This window comes from Sardina pilchardus, chromosome 2 (assembly GCF_963854185.1).
Source record: "Sardina pilchardus chromosome 2, fSarPil1.1, whole genome shotgun sequence".
NCBI lineage: Eukaryota > Metazoa > Chordata > Actinopteri > Clupeiformes > Clupeidae > Sardina > Sardina pilchardus.
The window spans coordinates 10,944,672-10,960,680 of record NC_084995.1 but is presented as its reverse complement, the minus strand read 5'-3'; the positions used below and the strand labels follow the sequence as shown (position 1 = coordinate 10,960,680).

The following is a 16,009-nucleotide window of genomic DNA, read 5'->3' as shown; positions in this document are numbered from 1 at the left end:
AGTGTGTACTCTGGCAAAATGGAAGCCACCAGTAGAAACCAAAAATCTGGGCAGAAATGGTCGTTTTTTTCTTTCTTTGCAAAACATTCTCTGGCTCCCATTTTGCCTAACTGACTAACCGATTTTGGCTCCCATTTCTTCAGTATGTAAGAATGCATGACAATATGCTCCTCATGTGTTTTACATTGATTTGACCTGGATCTACTAGTCCAGCTACAGGACGACAGAAGCATCACGCCACACATTGAGTCAGTGTGCTAATCGGCCGCTTTTCTGTTTTATGATTTCTGTCTTTGATTCTGTAACCTCACCCGTGCCTTTGCCTTGTTTTGTTTGCGGCAGGCGTCAAAGAGCGACGCCTTGGTGCTCAACCACCCGGCCATCAAGCGCTTCCTGGAGTCGCCCTCTCGCTCGTCCTCGCCCCTCAACCAGGGCTCGGAGGCGGCCTCGCTGGGGCCTTCGGAGAGCGAGTCGCTGGGCCAGCACGTGGACGGTGGACACGGGGAGCGCGAGCGGGACGGAGTGTGGCGGGAGACCGGGAGCCGCGGGGAGCGGCGGCCGGGACGTAACACGGGGAAGGTAGGCAGCTTTGGATCGGAGGGAGAGTGGCGGCCAGATCTATGTCAAGGTGCACGCAGTCAGACGCGGCTGTAAAACCATGGTGAAAATGAACGCTGGTTAAAACAGTGTACTTACAAATCTCTCGGCACACATGTTTGTGTTTGCATAATGGCATAATTACAGTAGCATGAAAGAGTTGTGTGTGGTTGATGCAAGCATCAATCTAGGATGCACCAGTCCAACAGCACTGGGTGTGAATATTTGTCATCAAACCAGTCGGGACAAGTGCCTGACATGGTAAAAGCGGGCTTGTATTGTCTGCGGTTGTTGTCACCCTCGCTAAAGTTGTGTAACTGTTTGGCTGGGTGTGACTTGTCACTTAGGGGTTTTATCTTTTGGAATGTCTGGATATCTCACAGTGCTTTTGGGCACCAGTCCGACTCTGTGTTGCTCTAGTCGAGGTCACATGACTTTCACGTCTCCTTATGCCACCCAGCTGGCTTCACAGAGTGGGTGCTGCATGTGCTTGTTTTTATAGCTGGCTTCATCACATGTTTTTGTGGCCACTTACCAAGCTAAGGCTGGAGCTCAGTGTAGGAAGCAAAGTAATAGGGCTCTTACAGGGAACATACCCAGGCCTGTCACTAAATGGCTGAATGGCAATTTGGCCCAAGTGCAGGTCTGCACTCTCCCCAGTGCCCTTCTAATTACAAGGTTTGTTTTGTGTTGGTGTGTTGTTTAGTCAGTTACAGTAGCTAGGCCATTGTTTCTGTAAAGACCTAGTACGTTGTTTTGATGTTTAATTCAGGGGCCCTCTGACTGACTTCTGCAGCTACTGACCAAAACAACTTTCCCTCCACACCCCATTTCTTCCACAAAGCCCAGTGTAAATATTAAGCCTTTGACGAGCCCAGCCATGTGTGTTCAGTGAATGCAGAGAGACAATGAAAGGTTCAGTCAGGTATCCAGATCAGGAACAGACTTACAACATGCAGGATAGAGTGGAGAGGGACTGCAGGTGCAGGGAGGGGAGAGATTGATCATTGATCATTGATCTACAGGTACCGTAAGCGTGCAGAGCAGGGGGCTCTTGGAGCAGAATTAAAAGGCCTAAGCTGTAGGGCCTGATTGAGTGGAAGGTGGGATAATGATGAGTTTGCAAGTGAATCTGAGGAAGACCGCATGGTCGAAACGTCATAACTTCCAAATAAGAAAATAAACTAAAACAAACAACATCAAAAGAAAACCAAGGAGTATGCAAACATTTTTTCTGCAATAGTAGTGATGAGTATCTGTTTGTTTTAGGCGGAGGATAATCCTGTGTGACTTTTTTTTTGCCTGTAGGACACGTTTGGAGTGCCATCATCCGCCGTCGCGGATCAGCAGGTCACCTATCACAGCACCGGAGAGGAGGCCTCGAGACTATACGTCAAGAAGACCATTGTTGTGGGGAATGTGTCCAAGTGGGTGACTTTTACATCTGTCAGCGCTTAAGTGTGTGCGTGTTTGTCTAAAACAGATTTAATGACACAGCTTTAGGGGATGACGTAATACAGCAGGAATTACTTTGCCCTAGAACAATTGTTAGGCTGTAGAGATTTTCTTCTGTCAGATGACTTTATGATTTCTGTCTGAGTTCTTACTCATAACTTATAGCTGAAACAGGTGAATTATGAGTGATTGCTTGCTCATGGTCGATCAAGATGGGTCTTGACTTCTGCTCGGGGCGACTCTGCTATGGTTAATAGCACCCTATTCATGTGCACAAAGGAGGTCTTGTGTGACGTGTGACTGCCAACTGTTTAGTCTCAGGCAGTATTGTGAAACTACAGTGCACGTCTTTCATTAGTTTCATACTAATAGTGTATTAGCCTACCTGTTCTTTCAGATAGATGTCATGTTTTAGTTCAAATTAGGGCCGGGACTTTAGCGCGTTAATTACGATTAATTAATTACACAAACATTAATGCGTTAAAAAAATTGACGCATTTTAATCGTATGCCTATTTATTTTTGCACCGCGGAACGTTTCTCACTGGATGAGTTTCAGACGGACCGATTATACTGGAGCACCAAGTAACGCGCATGAGTTCGGTTCAGACAAAACAAACCACAGTGGCACAGTGAACATGAACAAAGAAGCTGATGTGACCGCGTTGGTTGGCCCCGTGGTTGGGAAATGTTGTTACAAAAAACGAACGGATGGAAGCGTAGATAAGAGCATGGTTGTGAGCAACCTATGCAACAAGGACGTATCACCGCAGGTATCACCTCAGTGCAAAACATAAAGCAGCTAGCTGCTAGCGTGGACAAAGTATTGTGATACTCCAGTCCAGACACTTGAGGGAAACCTCTGAGCTTTATTTATTAAACAAATAGCAACTGAGTTGCTGTTACAGCCACAACTCACGCTTATAACAGTAATCCACCGCACCTAATTCCATGTCCAACTTTCATAGACCTAAAAGAAACTTCACACTCAGAACCGCATACAAGCACACACGCACACACGTAAACTCCGCCCCCCAGTTCCCCTTAAAGGGACACAACAATTTCATGAACTCAACTCAAGGTAACAGGTGACACAATTAACAGGATACCACAGTATTATAGTTTACAGAAGGTCTACCTATCTATAGGCTACATGGATTTCTGAAAATGTACTATTTCTAAATATGGTATTGCTACACTTTATGGCAAAAATTGCACTGGTCTGTTGGACTTATTAATAAACAATATTTTTGTTGCTTAAGCTTAGGCCTATGTATTCAGTCATTATCCAATAGTAGGCTATACTAAAAATCCATGTGAAAAAAAAATTCTTCTCACTGTTCTCAGGTCATATATTTATATACAATTAAAATGCGATTAATTTCGATTAATTAATTACAAAGCCTCTAATTAATTAGATTAATTTTTTTAATCGAGTCCCAGCCCTAGTTCAAATGTCTGGTTATTGCTTAGGGTGATATTTGCTGTTATTGCCACGTAGTCTCACCTTCAGATAAGAGTATTAGGGATATTTCTTATCTCTTAAGAAAATATACTTGATAAGACAAAGGTCACAGGCATACTGTAGTTTTTGGTTTTGTTCAAGTGTTATTTTCGTTGCATTTTGTTGTTGTGTTGTTGTTGATGTTGGCCTGTTTGGCCCCTCCCTCCCCGGCGTGCTGAACTCTGTGCAGATAAGGTAGGAGAGCCAGGGGACGTGTCCTGACTGGCTCGGTGCTCGGTGTCCTCTCATGCCGGAGTGATTTGCCGGTGTTGATCGGGGGTGTTGATGAGTGCAGTGTAGAGCGGAGGCAGGCAGGGCTCTGTGGTGCAGCCCTGCTGACATAGCTGCAGGGCCAGGCTGTTCAGATGACATGACGGCTTGTTTTTCTCCCTGCCAGGCCAGACTGTCTCCCACATTCAGTGGAAAACAAGCACCATGGCTCCTATTGAACTCTGAAATGACACATTAAAGATGTATTGCTCTCTCTTCCTCCCTTTCTCCCTCCCTCTCTTCATCCCTTCATCTCTCTTTTTGTGTCTCACTCTGGCCGCTCTTCTGTCTCTCTTTCTGGCTCTTCTCTCGTTTATTTCTCATCTCTGTCTGTACATCTCTTCTCTCATTTTCTCTCTCTTTCACTCCTCTCTCTCTCTCTCTCTCTGCCCTCTCCTCTCTGACCCCCTCTTCCACTTCTGTCCTCCCCACTGACAGGTACATAGCCCCTGACAAGAGAGAGGAGAATGACCAGTCCACCCATAAGTGGATGGTCTATGTCAGGGGCTCGAAGAAGGAGCCCAGCATTGACCACTTTGTGCGCAAAGTCTGGTTCTTCTTGCACCCCAGCTACAAGCCTAATGACCTGGTAGAAGTCAGGTGTGTATTTTCTGTGTGGGTGTGTGTGTGTTTGTGTATGCTGGGTATGTGCAAGGCCTCCCTAGTTTCTGTTCAGCCCTTGTTGACATTTACTTCAGTATCCTTGTTAAAAAATCTAAAGGGAAAATGGCGCACTCTTCTGAAGAGACAAATGAGTCAACAGGAAACTGAGTTCAGGTTGCCCCACATTTTCTGATGGCCTCGTTGAGTTGCGTATTGTTTTCATGTGTGCGCCTTACCCCCCCAGGGACAATTACTGGGAGGCAACGCTCATGTTGTTGTTCTGAAAATGGGACAAGATGCGAGTGAGCCCTCTAGTGGCAGGTTGTGTCACTGCGTTCATTTGAGCAATATACTGGGTCATTGAGTTCAGAATAATAGATCTGCCAAAAATGTATGGCTTGTATCAGTGTTGACCTAGTTTCCACCACAGTCTTGCTGTATCAAACAGAGTAAGATGGCTGTGCCTCCCACCAGTGTGCCAGGTTAACTATAGGTTAACTAATGTGGAAGTGTGAGTGGAAAGGGAAAGCCTCTTTTAGAACCATTAGATTTATCCTCTGTTGGAGGCCAATATGTGTCTATAATGTGTATTGGAGAAACCTGAGGAAATATTAAAGTGTGTGTGTGTGTGTGTGTGTGTGTGTGTGTGTGTGTGTGTGTGTGTGTGTGTGTGTGTGTGTGTGTGTGTGTGTGTGTGTGTGTGTGTGTGTGTGTGTGTGTGTGTGTGTGTGTTCATCCTCTCAGTGAGCCCCCGTTCCACCTGACTCGACGAGGTTGGGGGGAGTTTCCTGTCCGTTGTCAGATCCACTTCAAGGACCCACGCAACAAACGCATCGACATCATCCACAACTTAAAGGTCAGCATATATATACTGTATACACTCCGATATCTATAATATATTATGATTGCACGAGTACACAAGCCTTCCTGGACTAGTATACCATCAATTGTCGAGATGTGCTACACACATACACACACAAACACAGCATGGGATCCCTAAACCATCACTCACTCACGCTGGTAAGACTAACACTGATCTTGCACACTTTATGAGCTCTCTGTTTCATCACCACACACACACACACACACACACACAGAGAGAGAGAGAGAGAGATCCTGTAGGGAGGCCTGTAGTCAATAGGCCTGGGTCCAGTCCTGTTGATGTGTGCTGCCCAGAGGCCAGTGCGGTGGGATCAGTGTTACTGGACTGGGGGACTGCCACCGCTGCCCGTAGGAGCCAAGATCAGCCAGCTAATGACCGTCAGAGGGAAAACAGGCTAATTAAGGGGGTGAAGATGGTCTCTCGCTCCCTCTCTTGCTCTCTCACTCTCTCTCTTTCTCTCTCTCTCGCTTGCTCTCTCCCTCTTTCTTTCTTTCTGTCTTTCTCTCTCTCTCTTTCTCTCTCTCTCTCTCTCTCTCTCTCTCTCTCTCTCTCTCTCTCTCTCTCTATCTCTCTCCGTGATGATTAATTAGTTTGCTGTAGAGGTGGTAGAGCTTACAGCCTGTAAAATTGTATATCCCACATTGTTAAATGGTCGTTAAATGTATTGTTGTGTACGTTGCATTTATAGTGGAGTTTAATTTATTGCCGATAGTTAACTCCCCAGGGCTGCTGTAATGATTGTAATCTCCACTCTCTGTCTGTCTGTCTCTCTACTCCCCGGGGTTTGGTAACGCACAGCTTGACAGAACGTATACGGGACTGCAGACACTTGGAGCTGAGACGGTAAGGCACATCCCTCTCTGTGTGTGTGTGTGTGTGTGTGTATGTGTGTCAGCTCTAGGGCCCAGCAGCACAGTCACTGCTGAACAAACATGTCTGACATCCACACCCATGCTTTGCAGAACAGAAATGAAAACAACACCAACAATGAGTGACACCTGGTTGTCGTGATGGAGATGTTTTCCTCCACGGCTGTCTGAAGCTGTGTGTGTGTGTGTGTGTGTCAGAGACACGATCCATGCGTCTAAGGGGCTTTTGAAGGCCCACACACTCTCCCTGTCACGCCACGGCTCTGTCAGGCTGTTACTCCTCACGTCCGTTGTATATTCTCCAGTAGGAGAGAGTGGGTGAGTGCCGTCTCCTCGACGACCTTGCAACCCTGTCATTTTCCAGGCGCTGGTCATGTGACCCTGGAAAGAGCAGGTGTAAGTCTGACCAGCGTCCAGCACAGGGCTCAGTGACTCCAGCAGTAGCCTAGACTTGAAGCCAATCAGAATTGAATCGTAACATTGGCTGTGTATGTGCTTACAGTGCAGCCTCAGTGGAATCAAATGCTGCTAGTCCAATCACCTGCACAGGTGTAGTAGATTCACACCAGTATCACCTGCACAGGTGTGGTAGATTCACACCAGTATCACCTGCACAGGTGTGGTAGATTCACACCAGTATCACCTGCACAGGTGTAGTAGATTCACAGCCCAATCTCTCTGGCGGCAGTGTGACCCTGCAACCATGTCTGACGCCCTCTCTCTGTCTCTCTGTCTGTCTGTCTGTCTGTCTCTTTCTCTCTGTCTGTTTGTCTCTCTCGCTCTCTCTCTCTCTCTGTCTGACTGTCTCTCTCTCAGGTGGTGGATGTGGAGCTCCATCGGAACTCCCTTGCCGATGACTTCCTGCCCACGCCCCTCTCCTCGTCGTCCTCGTCCTCTCAGAGGTCGTGTGCCATGGGCTCCAGCAGCGCCCATCTCCCCTCCGCCGCCTCCCCCGGACAACTCTCCCAGGACGCCTTCCCAGGCACAGAGAAAGGTGCCGAGCTCTTACCTACACACGCACACACACACACACACTATAGCTGTGGGTGTCTAGCATTGGCATTGAGAATCATTGACTCATTCTTGTCTAGATTAATGGATGTGTTTCTCCACAATGTGTCCCCATACTGAGGGAGAGGGTATTGGCTATTTGTGAGAGACACACATTAAATAGTGCTGTTATCTGCAGGAATCCAGCTGTGTCTTTGAGTGTGTGTTTTTCAGTCAGCAATTTCAGGCCACCTGTGGTTGTCATTTCTTTCTTTTTTTGCATGGTTTGATACAGCATCAGTTTGCCGCACAACTTTTCATTAGCGATTTGATTGGGTTATCAGATGTGTGTGTGAGTGTGCTTTTGCTGTTGATGGAGTGTGAAGTGTGTTTGATGCCTTTGGTGTGCAGTGAGCTACGGAGGCTTAATGTAATGAGGACCCTGATGCAGCCAGCAGCACCAAGGCTGTCCTTAGGCACCACACTAACACTAAAACTAACACTGAAACAAACATGACCAGTAACACTGACACTGCTCTAATACTGACACTGACACAGACACAGATAGCTGCTGTTGGTGGGCCTGGCCTGGGTTTGGCCCTTATGAGGCCCCGATCCACCGTGATAAGTTCCAGGGTGTGTTCCTTTGTAACAGACATATTTGGTTTGTCCTTTGTTGTGTGTTGTGTGTTGTTGTGGTGGTTGTTTGGCAATGCCACTGAGAGTCGTTTGGGATCATTCCTCTCTGGGATAGCATGCGGAGAGAGCTGCTGGATCAGAAGTGAGCGTCAGAAGTGTGGGAGCGTTCCCTCCTAATCCCAGAGAGCCGGCTGAGGCCCAGGCTGCTCTGGCCCTGATGATCAGACGCGGCGCACGGCTCGCTGGGACCGTGAAGTCGTGACTCAAACCACGGGCTCTGGGGAGGGAGACAGTTGTGCATACCTCATCACTTCTCTTTTTTTTTTAGCTCTTTTGTTATCTCTCTCCTCAGGCGCTCGTGTGAATTATTGATGTGGTCGGACCAGCGACGTTTCTCCCTCCAACAGTCTTAATTAAAAATCCCTGCTCATAAACGGCTCTTCTCTTCTCTTTTGGTTTTACACTGTCTTTTTTTTCACTCTTTTTCTCGTCCCCCTTCTTCTTCAGGCGTGGCCGTCAAAATCGAGTCAGGTCGCTCGGCCTGCTCCGAGCGGACGCCGTCCCGGCCCAAGCTCACGGAGAAGATCACGCTGGGTTCCCACGGGAACTCCGCCTTCCAGCCAATCACGGCCAGCTGCAAGATCATCCCGCAGGGCCAGGCGCCGAGCCCCTCCGAGTCTCCCGGGAAGTCCTTCCAGCCAATCACCATGAGCTGCAAGATCGTCTCCGGTGAGTCCCTCAGGATGCTCAGCAGGAAGGAGAAAGAGAAGCAGCACACACACATACACACACACACACACACACACACACACATCCTACACTCATTGCAGATATTACTTTCATGTGAACTCCAAGTGATGGTTATGAGACTGCTACTAAAACACGTACATATTTGCATACAGACTGAAAGGCATGGTAACATGTCTATATGTGGCAGGTGCAAAAAAATTGTGTTTCAGTGATTTCAAAAGAAAGTCGACTTGGAAAGCTGGCGTTGAGACTCCTGTTTATTAGAGTGAAGTCGTCGAGTGAAATTGCGTCGTAGTTCTTTGTCATGGCTCTCAGGATTTATTTAGTGTGCACGTGTGTTTGTTCCCCCTCCCTCCAGGCTCTCCAATCTCCACGCCCAGCCACTCCCCGCTGCCCCGCACGCCCACCTCCACGCCCGTGCACATGAAGCAGGCCTCGGCGGCGGCGGGCAGCAGCCCCTACATCATCGTGGACAAGCCGGGCCAGGTCATCAGCATCGCCGGCTCCTCTTCCTCGACCACAGGTCTGAAGCCCTCGCAGAGAACGCAGCTCTCGTTTACAGCAGCCCGTTATGTGGACATATTAGGAACTTCCCCTTTTATTGCATCCCCAACAAACCACAGATGATTCATGCCCACTTTGTTGGACAAACTTGTTTTCAGATTCACACTGTGTTTTTGTTTTAATATTATTAGCTGACACATTTATGAGTGGTAAAATGTGTCAAGGGTTTATAAGTTAGGACTGTTTTTGAGGCGGTAAAACGTTCCTGTGGTCCAAAATGTGCGTCTTTAGTCACAATTGCCAAGTGAAAGGTCTGCCCACAGACAAGTTCTGATGAGTCATCTCTTGTCTGTGGGCTCTTTGTCAGGAAGTGGCAAAGTTGCATCTGGCCTTGACAGACCTCTTGCAAAAATCACTGTGTGTGTGTGTGTGTGTGTGTGTGTGTGTGTGTGTGTGTGTGTGTGTGTGTGTGTGTGTGTGTGTGTGTGTGTGTGTGTGTGTGTGTGTGTGTGTGTGTGTGTGTGTGTGTGTGTGTGTTCTGTCTTCCCTACTGTGGGGTTATGTTGTCTCTTCTCTCCCGTACTAGAGCCGGAAGCATTCTTCTAGGACGCAGACTCTTTAAGTGATCGTTAAGTAACGAGGGGTTGTTGTTCCACCTCTCCTTCTCTTCTTTCTCCTCCTCCTCCTCCTCCTCCTCCTCGGAGACAGACTGACAGGCAGCACTGTTGGGGGTGAGGGTGTTGAGGGACGAGAGGGATTATAAAAAGACGTGGGAAAAAAGAAGGAAGGAAGCTTTTTAATCTACCATCTGTACCTTCACTAGCATGTGCATTGCTGCACAGAGGTATGAGAAGAGAAGGCTGGGAACAGACGGAGTGACGATTGAAAAGGGTATAGAGAGAGTGTCGTGCGTGCGCTTGTGCGTGTGTGTGCTTGTGCGTGCGTGTGTGTGTGTGTGTTGGGGGGGGCATTTTAATTAATCTACCTCCTGATGCCTTGTCATGTGTTTTAATAAGAGAGATTCTGAATTGGAATGAGACTTGAGAAGGGGCCCAAGGAACTAAAGAGCACTATGGCAGTAGCAGAGGGAGGGAGGGAGACATGTCCTGACTAAACACCCCATTGGTCAGGCAGGCGGTGTGTTGGAGGGGTCCTCTTATTAGTTTAAGCGTGAGAAGCAAGCTGAAGGCCGGTGTGGTGTCAGGCCTAGTGTTGATTTCTCCTCCTCCTCAGTCCTCACAGCCCTGCTGTTCTCCCCTGATGCCTTCAAACTAGGCCTGTCACGATAACAAATTTTGCTGGACGATAAATTGTCCCAGAAATTATTGCGATAAACGATAATATTGCCGTTCTGAGATCATTTTTATCTAATATAATGATAATGGCATAATAATGCAGGTACACCTTTTCAAAGATCAATAACTTGTATTTCTAAAGAATAAGGAACTGGAATGGGAAGACATTTTTAAATATCCACAATAAATGAACAACACAACCAAAAACAATAAATACAATGGACTCTCAGTCTCTAGGCTACTAAGACTCTGTTTAAGGGCCAGCAAATTAAAACGTGACATGCAACAGGGGGCGTGTAGAGTGACAGTTGCTAAGCCTTATGCACGGAACTAAATGTCATCATAGCTGATCAATTAGGCCTACGCAGTCAGCTAAACATTTGAAACTTGCGCAAAACGGCATGAACCCAGCATCTGCACGTCACATAAAATACAAATTGAAGCAATAAGTTGGTCATCGGATAATCCTACTGCAAAGCCTTTTCATAGGTATGCTACGTTTATGACATATAACGTTGATTACGAACACATTTCACCACAGCTGACAATTAGCTTACGACATTTTAACCGGAGCTGCCGGCTGTTTTGGCTGATTCTTGAGCTCTCAGCGGAGTGCAGACTTTGCGGAGTGTCTTTATCAGATGATGAAAAAACATAGCTTATAAGCATGATTTTCTGAACTGCATTATCACTATTTTTACCCCCATACCTGTCAAGCTACAACAGAAAGCCTCTTCAGTGTGCTTAGGCCAATCGCCAAAGCCTCGTCTAGCCTGTTAATCAAATTAATGTAAGAAAGTAAAGTTGTCCGTCATGTTATTGAAAGATACATGTCTGACAACTGACTGACATGAGGGTTCACTCCTCGTTAGGCTGCGCTAAAGGAAGCACCGTGGTTATCCTCTCTTTCGTAGAGAGAGAGAGAGAGAGAGAGAGAGAGAGAGAGAGAGAAGAAGAAGAAAAACAATCAAGCATGAAAATGGAAATTATCGCGGCCGGAAAAGTTATCGAGCTCATTTTTTTTATCGTGCGATTTATTGATTTATTGAATATCGCGACAGGCCTACTTCAAACTGAATTAGGCCTTTCATCAGGAGGCAGCTCACACACTCAGAGAACATATCAGCTCTCAGCATCACACACACACACACACACACACACACTCAAACACACACACACACACACACACACACACACACACACACACACACACACACACACACACACACACACACACACACAGTGCCCTACTTAACAGCAAGGCTCTATGGTTGATGGAACTGCAGCGGTTCCAGGGCGGATGCGCTCTAGAACTGCTAGAAGTGCTGTATTGCAGTGAGGGGTGTGTGCAAGTGTGTTTGAGTGTGTTTTGCAAGGTTGTGAGAGGTAGTGTAGTGGGTATGTTGTGATGAGTACATTTTTGAGAGTAGATTTGTCTCTGTGTTGTGTGTGTGCGTGTGTGCGCGCGCGCGCGTGTGTGTGTGTGTGTGTGTGTGTGTGTGTGTGTGTGTGTGTGCGTCGTGCGTGTGTGTGTGTGTGTTATCAGAGTGATTTGTGAGCTGGGGTGTGTAGGTGTATGAAGTGGACCTGGGTGGCTCTCGTCCCCGGTCAGAAGGACACTCATTGTGTTGTGTGTTGTCCAGTTCAGGGTGTCGTCATCTCCTCAGCCCAGCGCAGCCATCACTTCCTGCCCCTGCTGTCCTCCCACTCCTCCGCTCTCTCACTCACTCTCACGCGCTTTTCCATGTTCTCCCTTTCTCACCCCCTCACAAACACACACACACACACACACACACACAGACACACAAGTAATGATGTGTGATGAGACTGCAGTATGACGGAGGTTGCCATGGAGACGAAATTGCTGGCTCGAAAAGGCAGCGGATGTAAAGGTTGAGTGAGTGGGAGTGGAGGTGGAGTCTTCAATCACCTGTGTGTGTGTGTGTGTGTGCGTGTGTGTGTGTGTGCGCGTGCGCGCTTGTGGGTGTGTGTGGTAGGTAATGAGAGATGTAATGCACTTCCAGAGCTGAAGGATGGATTTAGCTCCACTGGTTCCGCTCTCGGCGGTGTCTCTGCTGTAATAGTAGACGTGCCCTCATCCACCCAGCCTCTCTCACTGGCCAGTGGGCTCAGACCTCTATGTGTGTGTGTGTGTGTATGTGTGTGTGTGTGTGTGTCTCCAAGTCACCCACTCCCAGTGTGATGACCACACGATGGACGTGCGGCGGTCTCCTGATGAGTTGCGCTCATAGGTCCCCCCCCTCCCCCAGGTCTCAGCCTCCCATGCCCAAGTGTGCCCATTTCAGCCCATTGCAGGAGACTCCTTCTCACAGTGCTTAAAGCTCTCCGGCAGTGTCAAGTGTGGACCAGGGCTGTCTAAATGAGCGTGCACCAGACATTTTTAAAATGGTTCATTATTACAGCAAAAATGAAACAAAACATTCTGATGATATCATGGGCATTTTCTATGCTTTAAGCCCTGTTCACGTGCCCTTATAATATGATGAAGAGGTGCCCCTTATCTGAGCCCTGTTCACATGTGCCCCTTTAACATGATGAAGAGGTGCCACTATCTGAGCCCTCTGGGCTGCTAAAGGTGTAGCCATGTGCCCCTATAACATGATGAAGAGGTGCCACTATCTGAGCCCTGTTCACATGTGCCCCTATAACATGATGAAGAGGTGCCCCTATCTGAGCCCTCTGGGCTGCTAAAGGTGTAGCCATGTGCCCCTATAACATGATGAAGAGGTGCCCCTATCTGAGCCCTCTGGGCTGCTAAAGGTGTAGCCTCCAATCAGCAGTGTTCCAGTGGGGACACATGTGGCTGGCTGGGCAGTGCCCATGGTCTGAGTCATCTGTTTGTTTTGTTCTGTGTGCGTCATACCCATTCAAACACTCTACGCACACACCCACATAGACTCCCACACACACACCCCCACACACAGATCTGTTGAGCACCTAATCCACACACACACACACACACAGCAGACACACATGCTCAAGTGGAAGAGCAGGTTCCGGGCGCTTGCTCACGCCAGCGGTCCCTCCCTGCAGGGGGAGATGTGTGCGTTCAGAGCCGTGACCCAGAACACCAGAACACACAGTGGGGCATGAGGCTAGGAGAGGAGCAGAGAGGAGCGGAGAGGAGAGGAGGAGCGGAGCAGAGAGGAGAGGAGAGGAGAGGAGAGGAGGAGAGAGGAGAGGAGAGGAGGAGAGAGGAGAGGAGAGGAGGAGAGGAGAGGAGAGGAGGAGAGGAGAGGAGAGGAGAGGGCCACTGTGCCGTAAACACCCCGTCGCTCCGTGCGCTAATGGGCACAGCGAGAGTAAATATGCTCCGAGTTTGTCGCACCACAGAAAAGCTGTCATTAACCTCCCAGACATATCTGAGTGCAAAAGTAGCCAAGCGCATGGAATTAGATTGGGTTTCAAATGTTAAAGGCTCTCAAAATTAGGTTTAGGATCTCCTCCCAACATTGGTATCCACTTTTATTTTTACGACCGTCCAAAAAAAACCCCACAAAGAATGATGTCCTGTTTGTTGGTTTATATTGTTGCCAGAATCCTAGACCAAGGCTGACCAATCCCAAATGATCTGTTGAGTTGTGTGCCAGTGAGTGTGCCTGTAGTGATCTTCATGGGAGTATTTGAAACTGAGTGTGCTGAATGTGTGTGTGCTGACTGTGGTCCTTTGTGTTGAACAGGAAGCCCCACGGCCAAGCAGTCCGCAGCGGCCCACGGCACCAGATCGCCCGCCCCCAAAGTCCACACCGGAGGCTTCCTGTCCTCGGGAGTTAAGGTGAGACATCCACACACACACACACACACACAACACACACACATACCAGTATATAGTAAGAGAGTCAGCAGGCTGTCGTTGGTGTTGCTATTCTGTGCTGTATGAATATATCCCAGATGTTTGGCACTAGAGGCAGAAGCCAGAGGGCGGCCGTGGCTGCCTCAGCTGGCGGAAGAGCCTCAAGGCTGACCCAGAGAGAGGCCAGCGGCGGCCATCGCTCACTTCCTCATCTCTCTGACCTCTCAGACAGGGCTCAAACACAATGACCCAACAAAACATGTCCCTGAGCTCCCTATGGCCCCATTACTTCCCCTTCGGGGTGTGTGTGTGTGTGTGTGTGTGTGTGTGTGTGTGTGTGTGTGTGTGTGTGTGTGTGTGTGTGTGTGTGTGTGTGTGTGTGTGTGTGTGTGTGTGTGTGTGTGTGTGTGTGTGTGTGTGTGTGTGTGTGTGTGTGTGTGTGTGTGTGTGTGTGTGTGTGTGTGTGTGTGAGACCAGACCTTCATTTCTACCGTTTCTGCGTGTCAGTTGAAGTCAAGCAGGTGTCTGTGTCTGTATCAGATGCCCATACTGGAGTCATCCTCCCACTGTTTCACCCCACACCCTCTCCTCCCCCTCTCTTTAATGAGATACAACACAAACAAGCCCCCAGACAGCTTTGAGTCTGTCCTGTTTAGTGCTCTCTCAGTCACACACACACTCTCTTCTTAACAAGCACACACACACACACACTTTGTCTCAGCTGTCTTCTTAACACACACACACACACACACACACACACACACAGTCTGGTCTCTTCTGGTGAACAGCACTCTCTCCCTCCCTCTTTCTATTCTCCCCTTTCCTACAAACACACACACACACACACACACACACACACACACACACCCACACACACTCAGAAACTCTGTCTCTCCCACTCTGTCTCAACTTCTGTCTGCCGTTAGCTTCCTAATAATGTGTTGATTGATTAAATTGCCGCAGGGAAGGCAAAGCTTCTTCACTGCGAGATACAGGCTCACTCTCTGGCTGCCTACTGTCATATCTAAAAACACATCAGCTTTCTCTCGTGCACACACACACACACACACACACACACACAGTAAGCTGCCTGTAAATGTTTTGCTGGAGTCTGTACAGGCTGGTGGTGGTTCTGCTTCTCTGTGTATCCTCCGTTGCTTCTGGGTTAGTCTGTGAGCAGCGCAGCCAGTCTTATTCTGGGTTGGGGCTTGTGGGCGTGGCCCTCTCTCCTCTCCCCTGTGCCCATCAGCTGATGTCTGCTCTCCAGCTGAGCAGCCCCATAGGCCAGACTAGCAGGGCAGAAAATGGCACATAGATGGGTTACAGTGGTTGGAGTTGAAGATGGTGTCAAAACAGTAGCCTGTGTGTGTGTGCATCTTCTCCATCACAGGTGGAGGAAGTCAGAGAAAAGAGAAGCAGTGTCTGCTATTTGGACACAAGAAATGCAATGCAGGAGTATTGTCGCATCATTTCAGGCTGGCAAGCAGGCTTATTAATCATGGGAAATTTGGTTCACTAGTTGTGTTATGTCAATGTCATGTTACTGATGTTGGCGCTGCCTGTTGTAGCAGTAGAGGTACAGTGTCCTACTGATGTTAGTGGAGGTGCAGTGTCCTACTGATGTTAGCGCTAACCGCTACCTATTGTAGCAGTGGAGGTGCAGTGTCCTACTGATGTTAGCGCTAACAGCTACCTATTGTAGCAGTGGAGGTGCAGTGTCCTACTGATGTTAGCGCTAACCGCTACCTATTGTAGCAGTGGAGGTGCAGTGTCCTACTGATGTTAGCGCTAACAGCTACCTATTGTAGCAGTGGAGGTGCAGTGTCCTTCTGCTTGT

The 16,009-nt window shown here is 48.3% G+C and overlaps 1 protein-coding gene across 1 annotated transcript in view; it reads left to right on the top strand.

Moving 5' to 3' along the window:
• yeats2 (YEATS domain containing 2) overlaps nt 1-16,009 on the top strand; it is a 52,972-nt gene that overhangs the window by 1,933 nt on the left and 35,030 nt on the right. Inside the window, exons 5-13 of the mRNA XM_062518699.1 lie at nt 343-579; nt 1,906-2,024; nt 4,264-4,425; nt 5,173-5,284; nt 6,110-6,154; nt 6,997-7,174; nt 8,317-8,538; nt 8,918-9,082; nt 14,060-14,154. Coding sequence (XP_062374683.1) covers nt 343-579; nt 1,906-2,024; nt 4,264-4,425; nt 5,173-5,284; nt 6,110-6,154; nt 6,997-7,174; nt 8,317-8,538; nt 8,918-9,082; nt 14,060-14,154 — 1,335 coding nt within the window. The remainder of the gene's footprint in view (nt 1-342; nt 580-1,905; nt 2,025-4,263; nt 4,426-5,172; nt 5,285-6,109; nt 6,155-6,996; nt 7,175-8,316; nt 8,539-8,917; nt 9,083-14,059; nt 14,155-16,009) is intronic.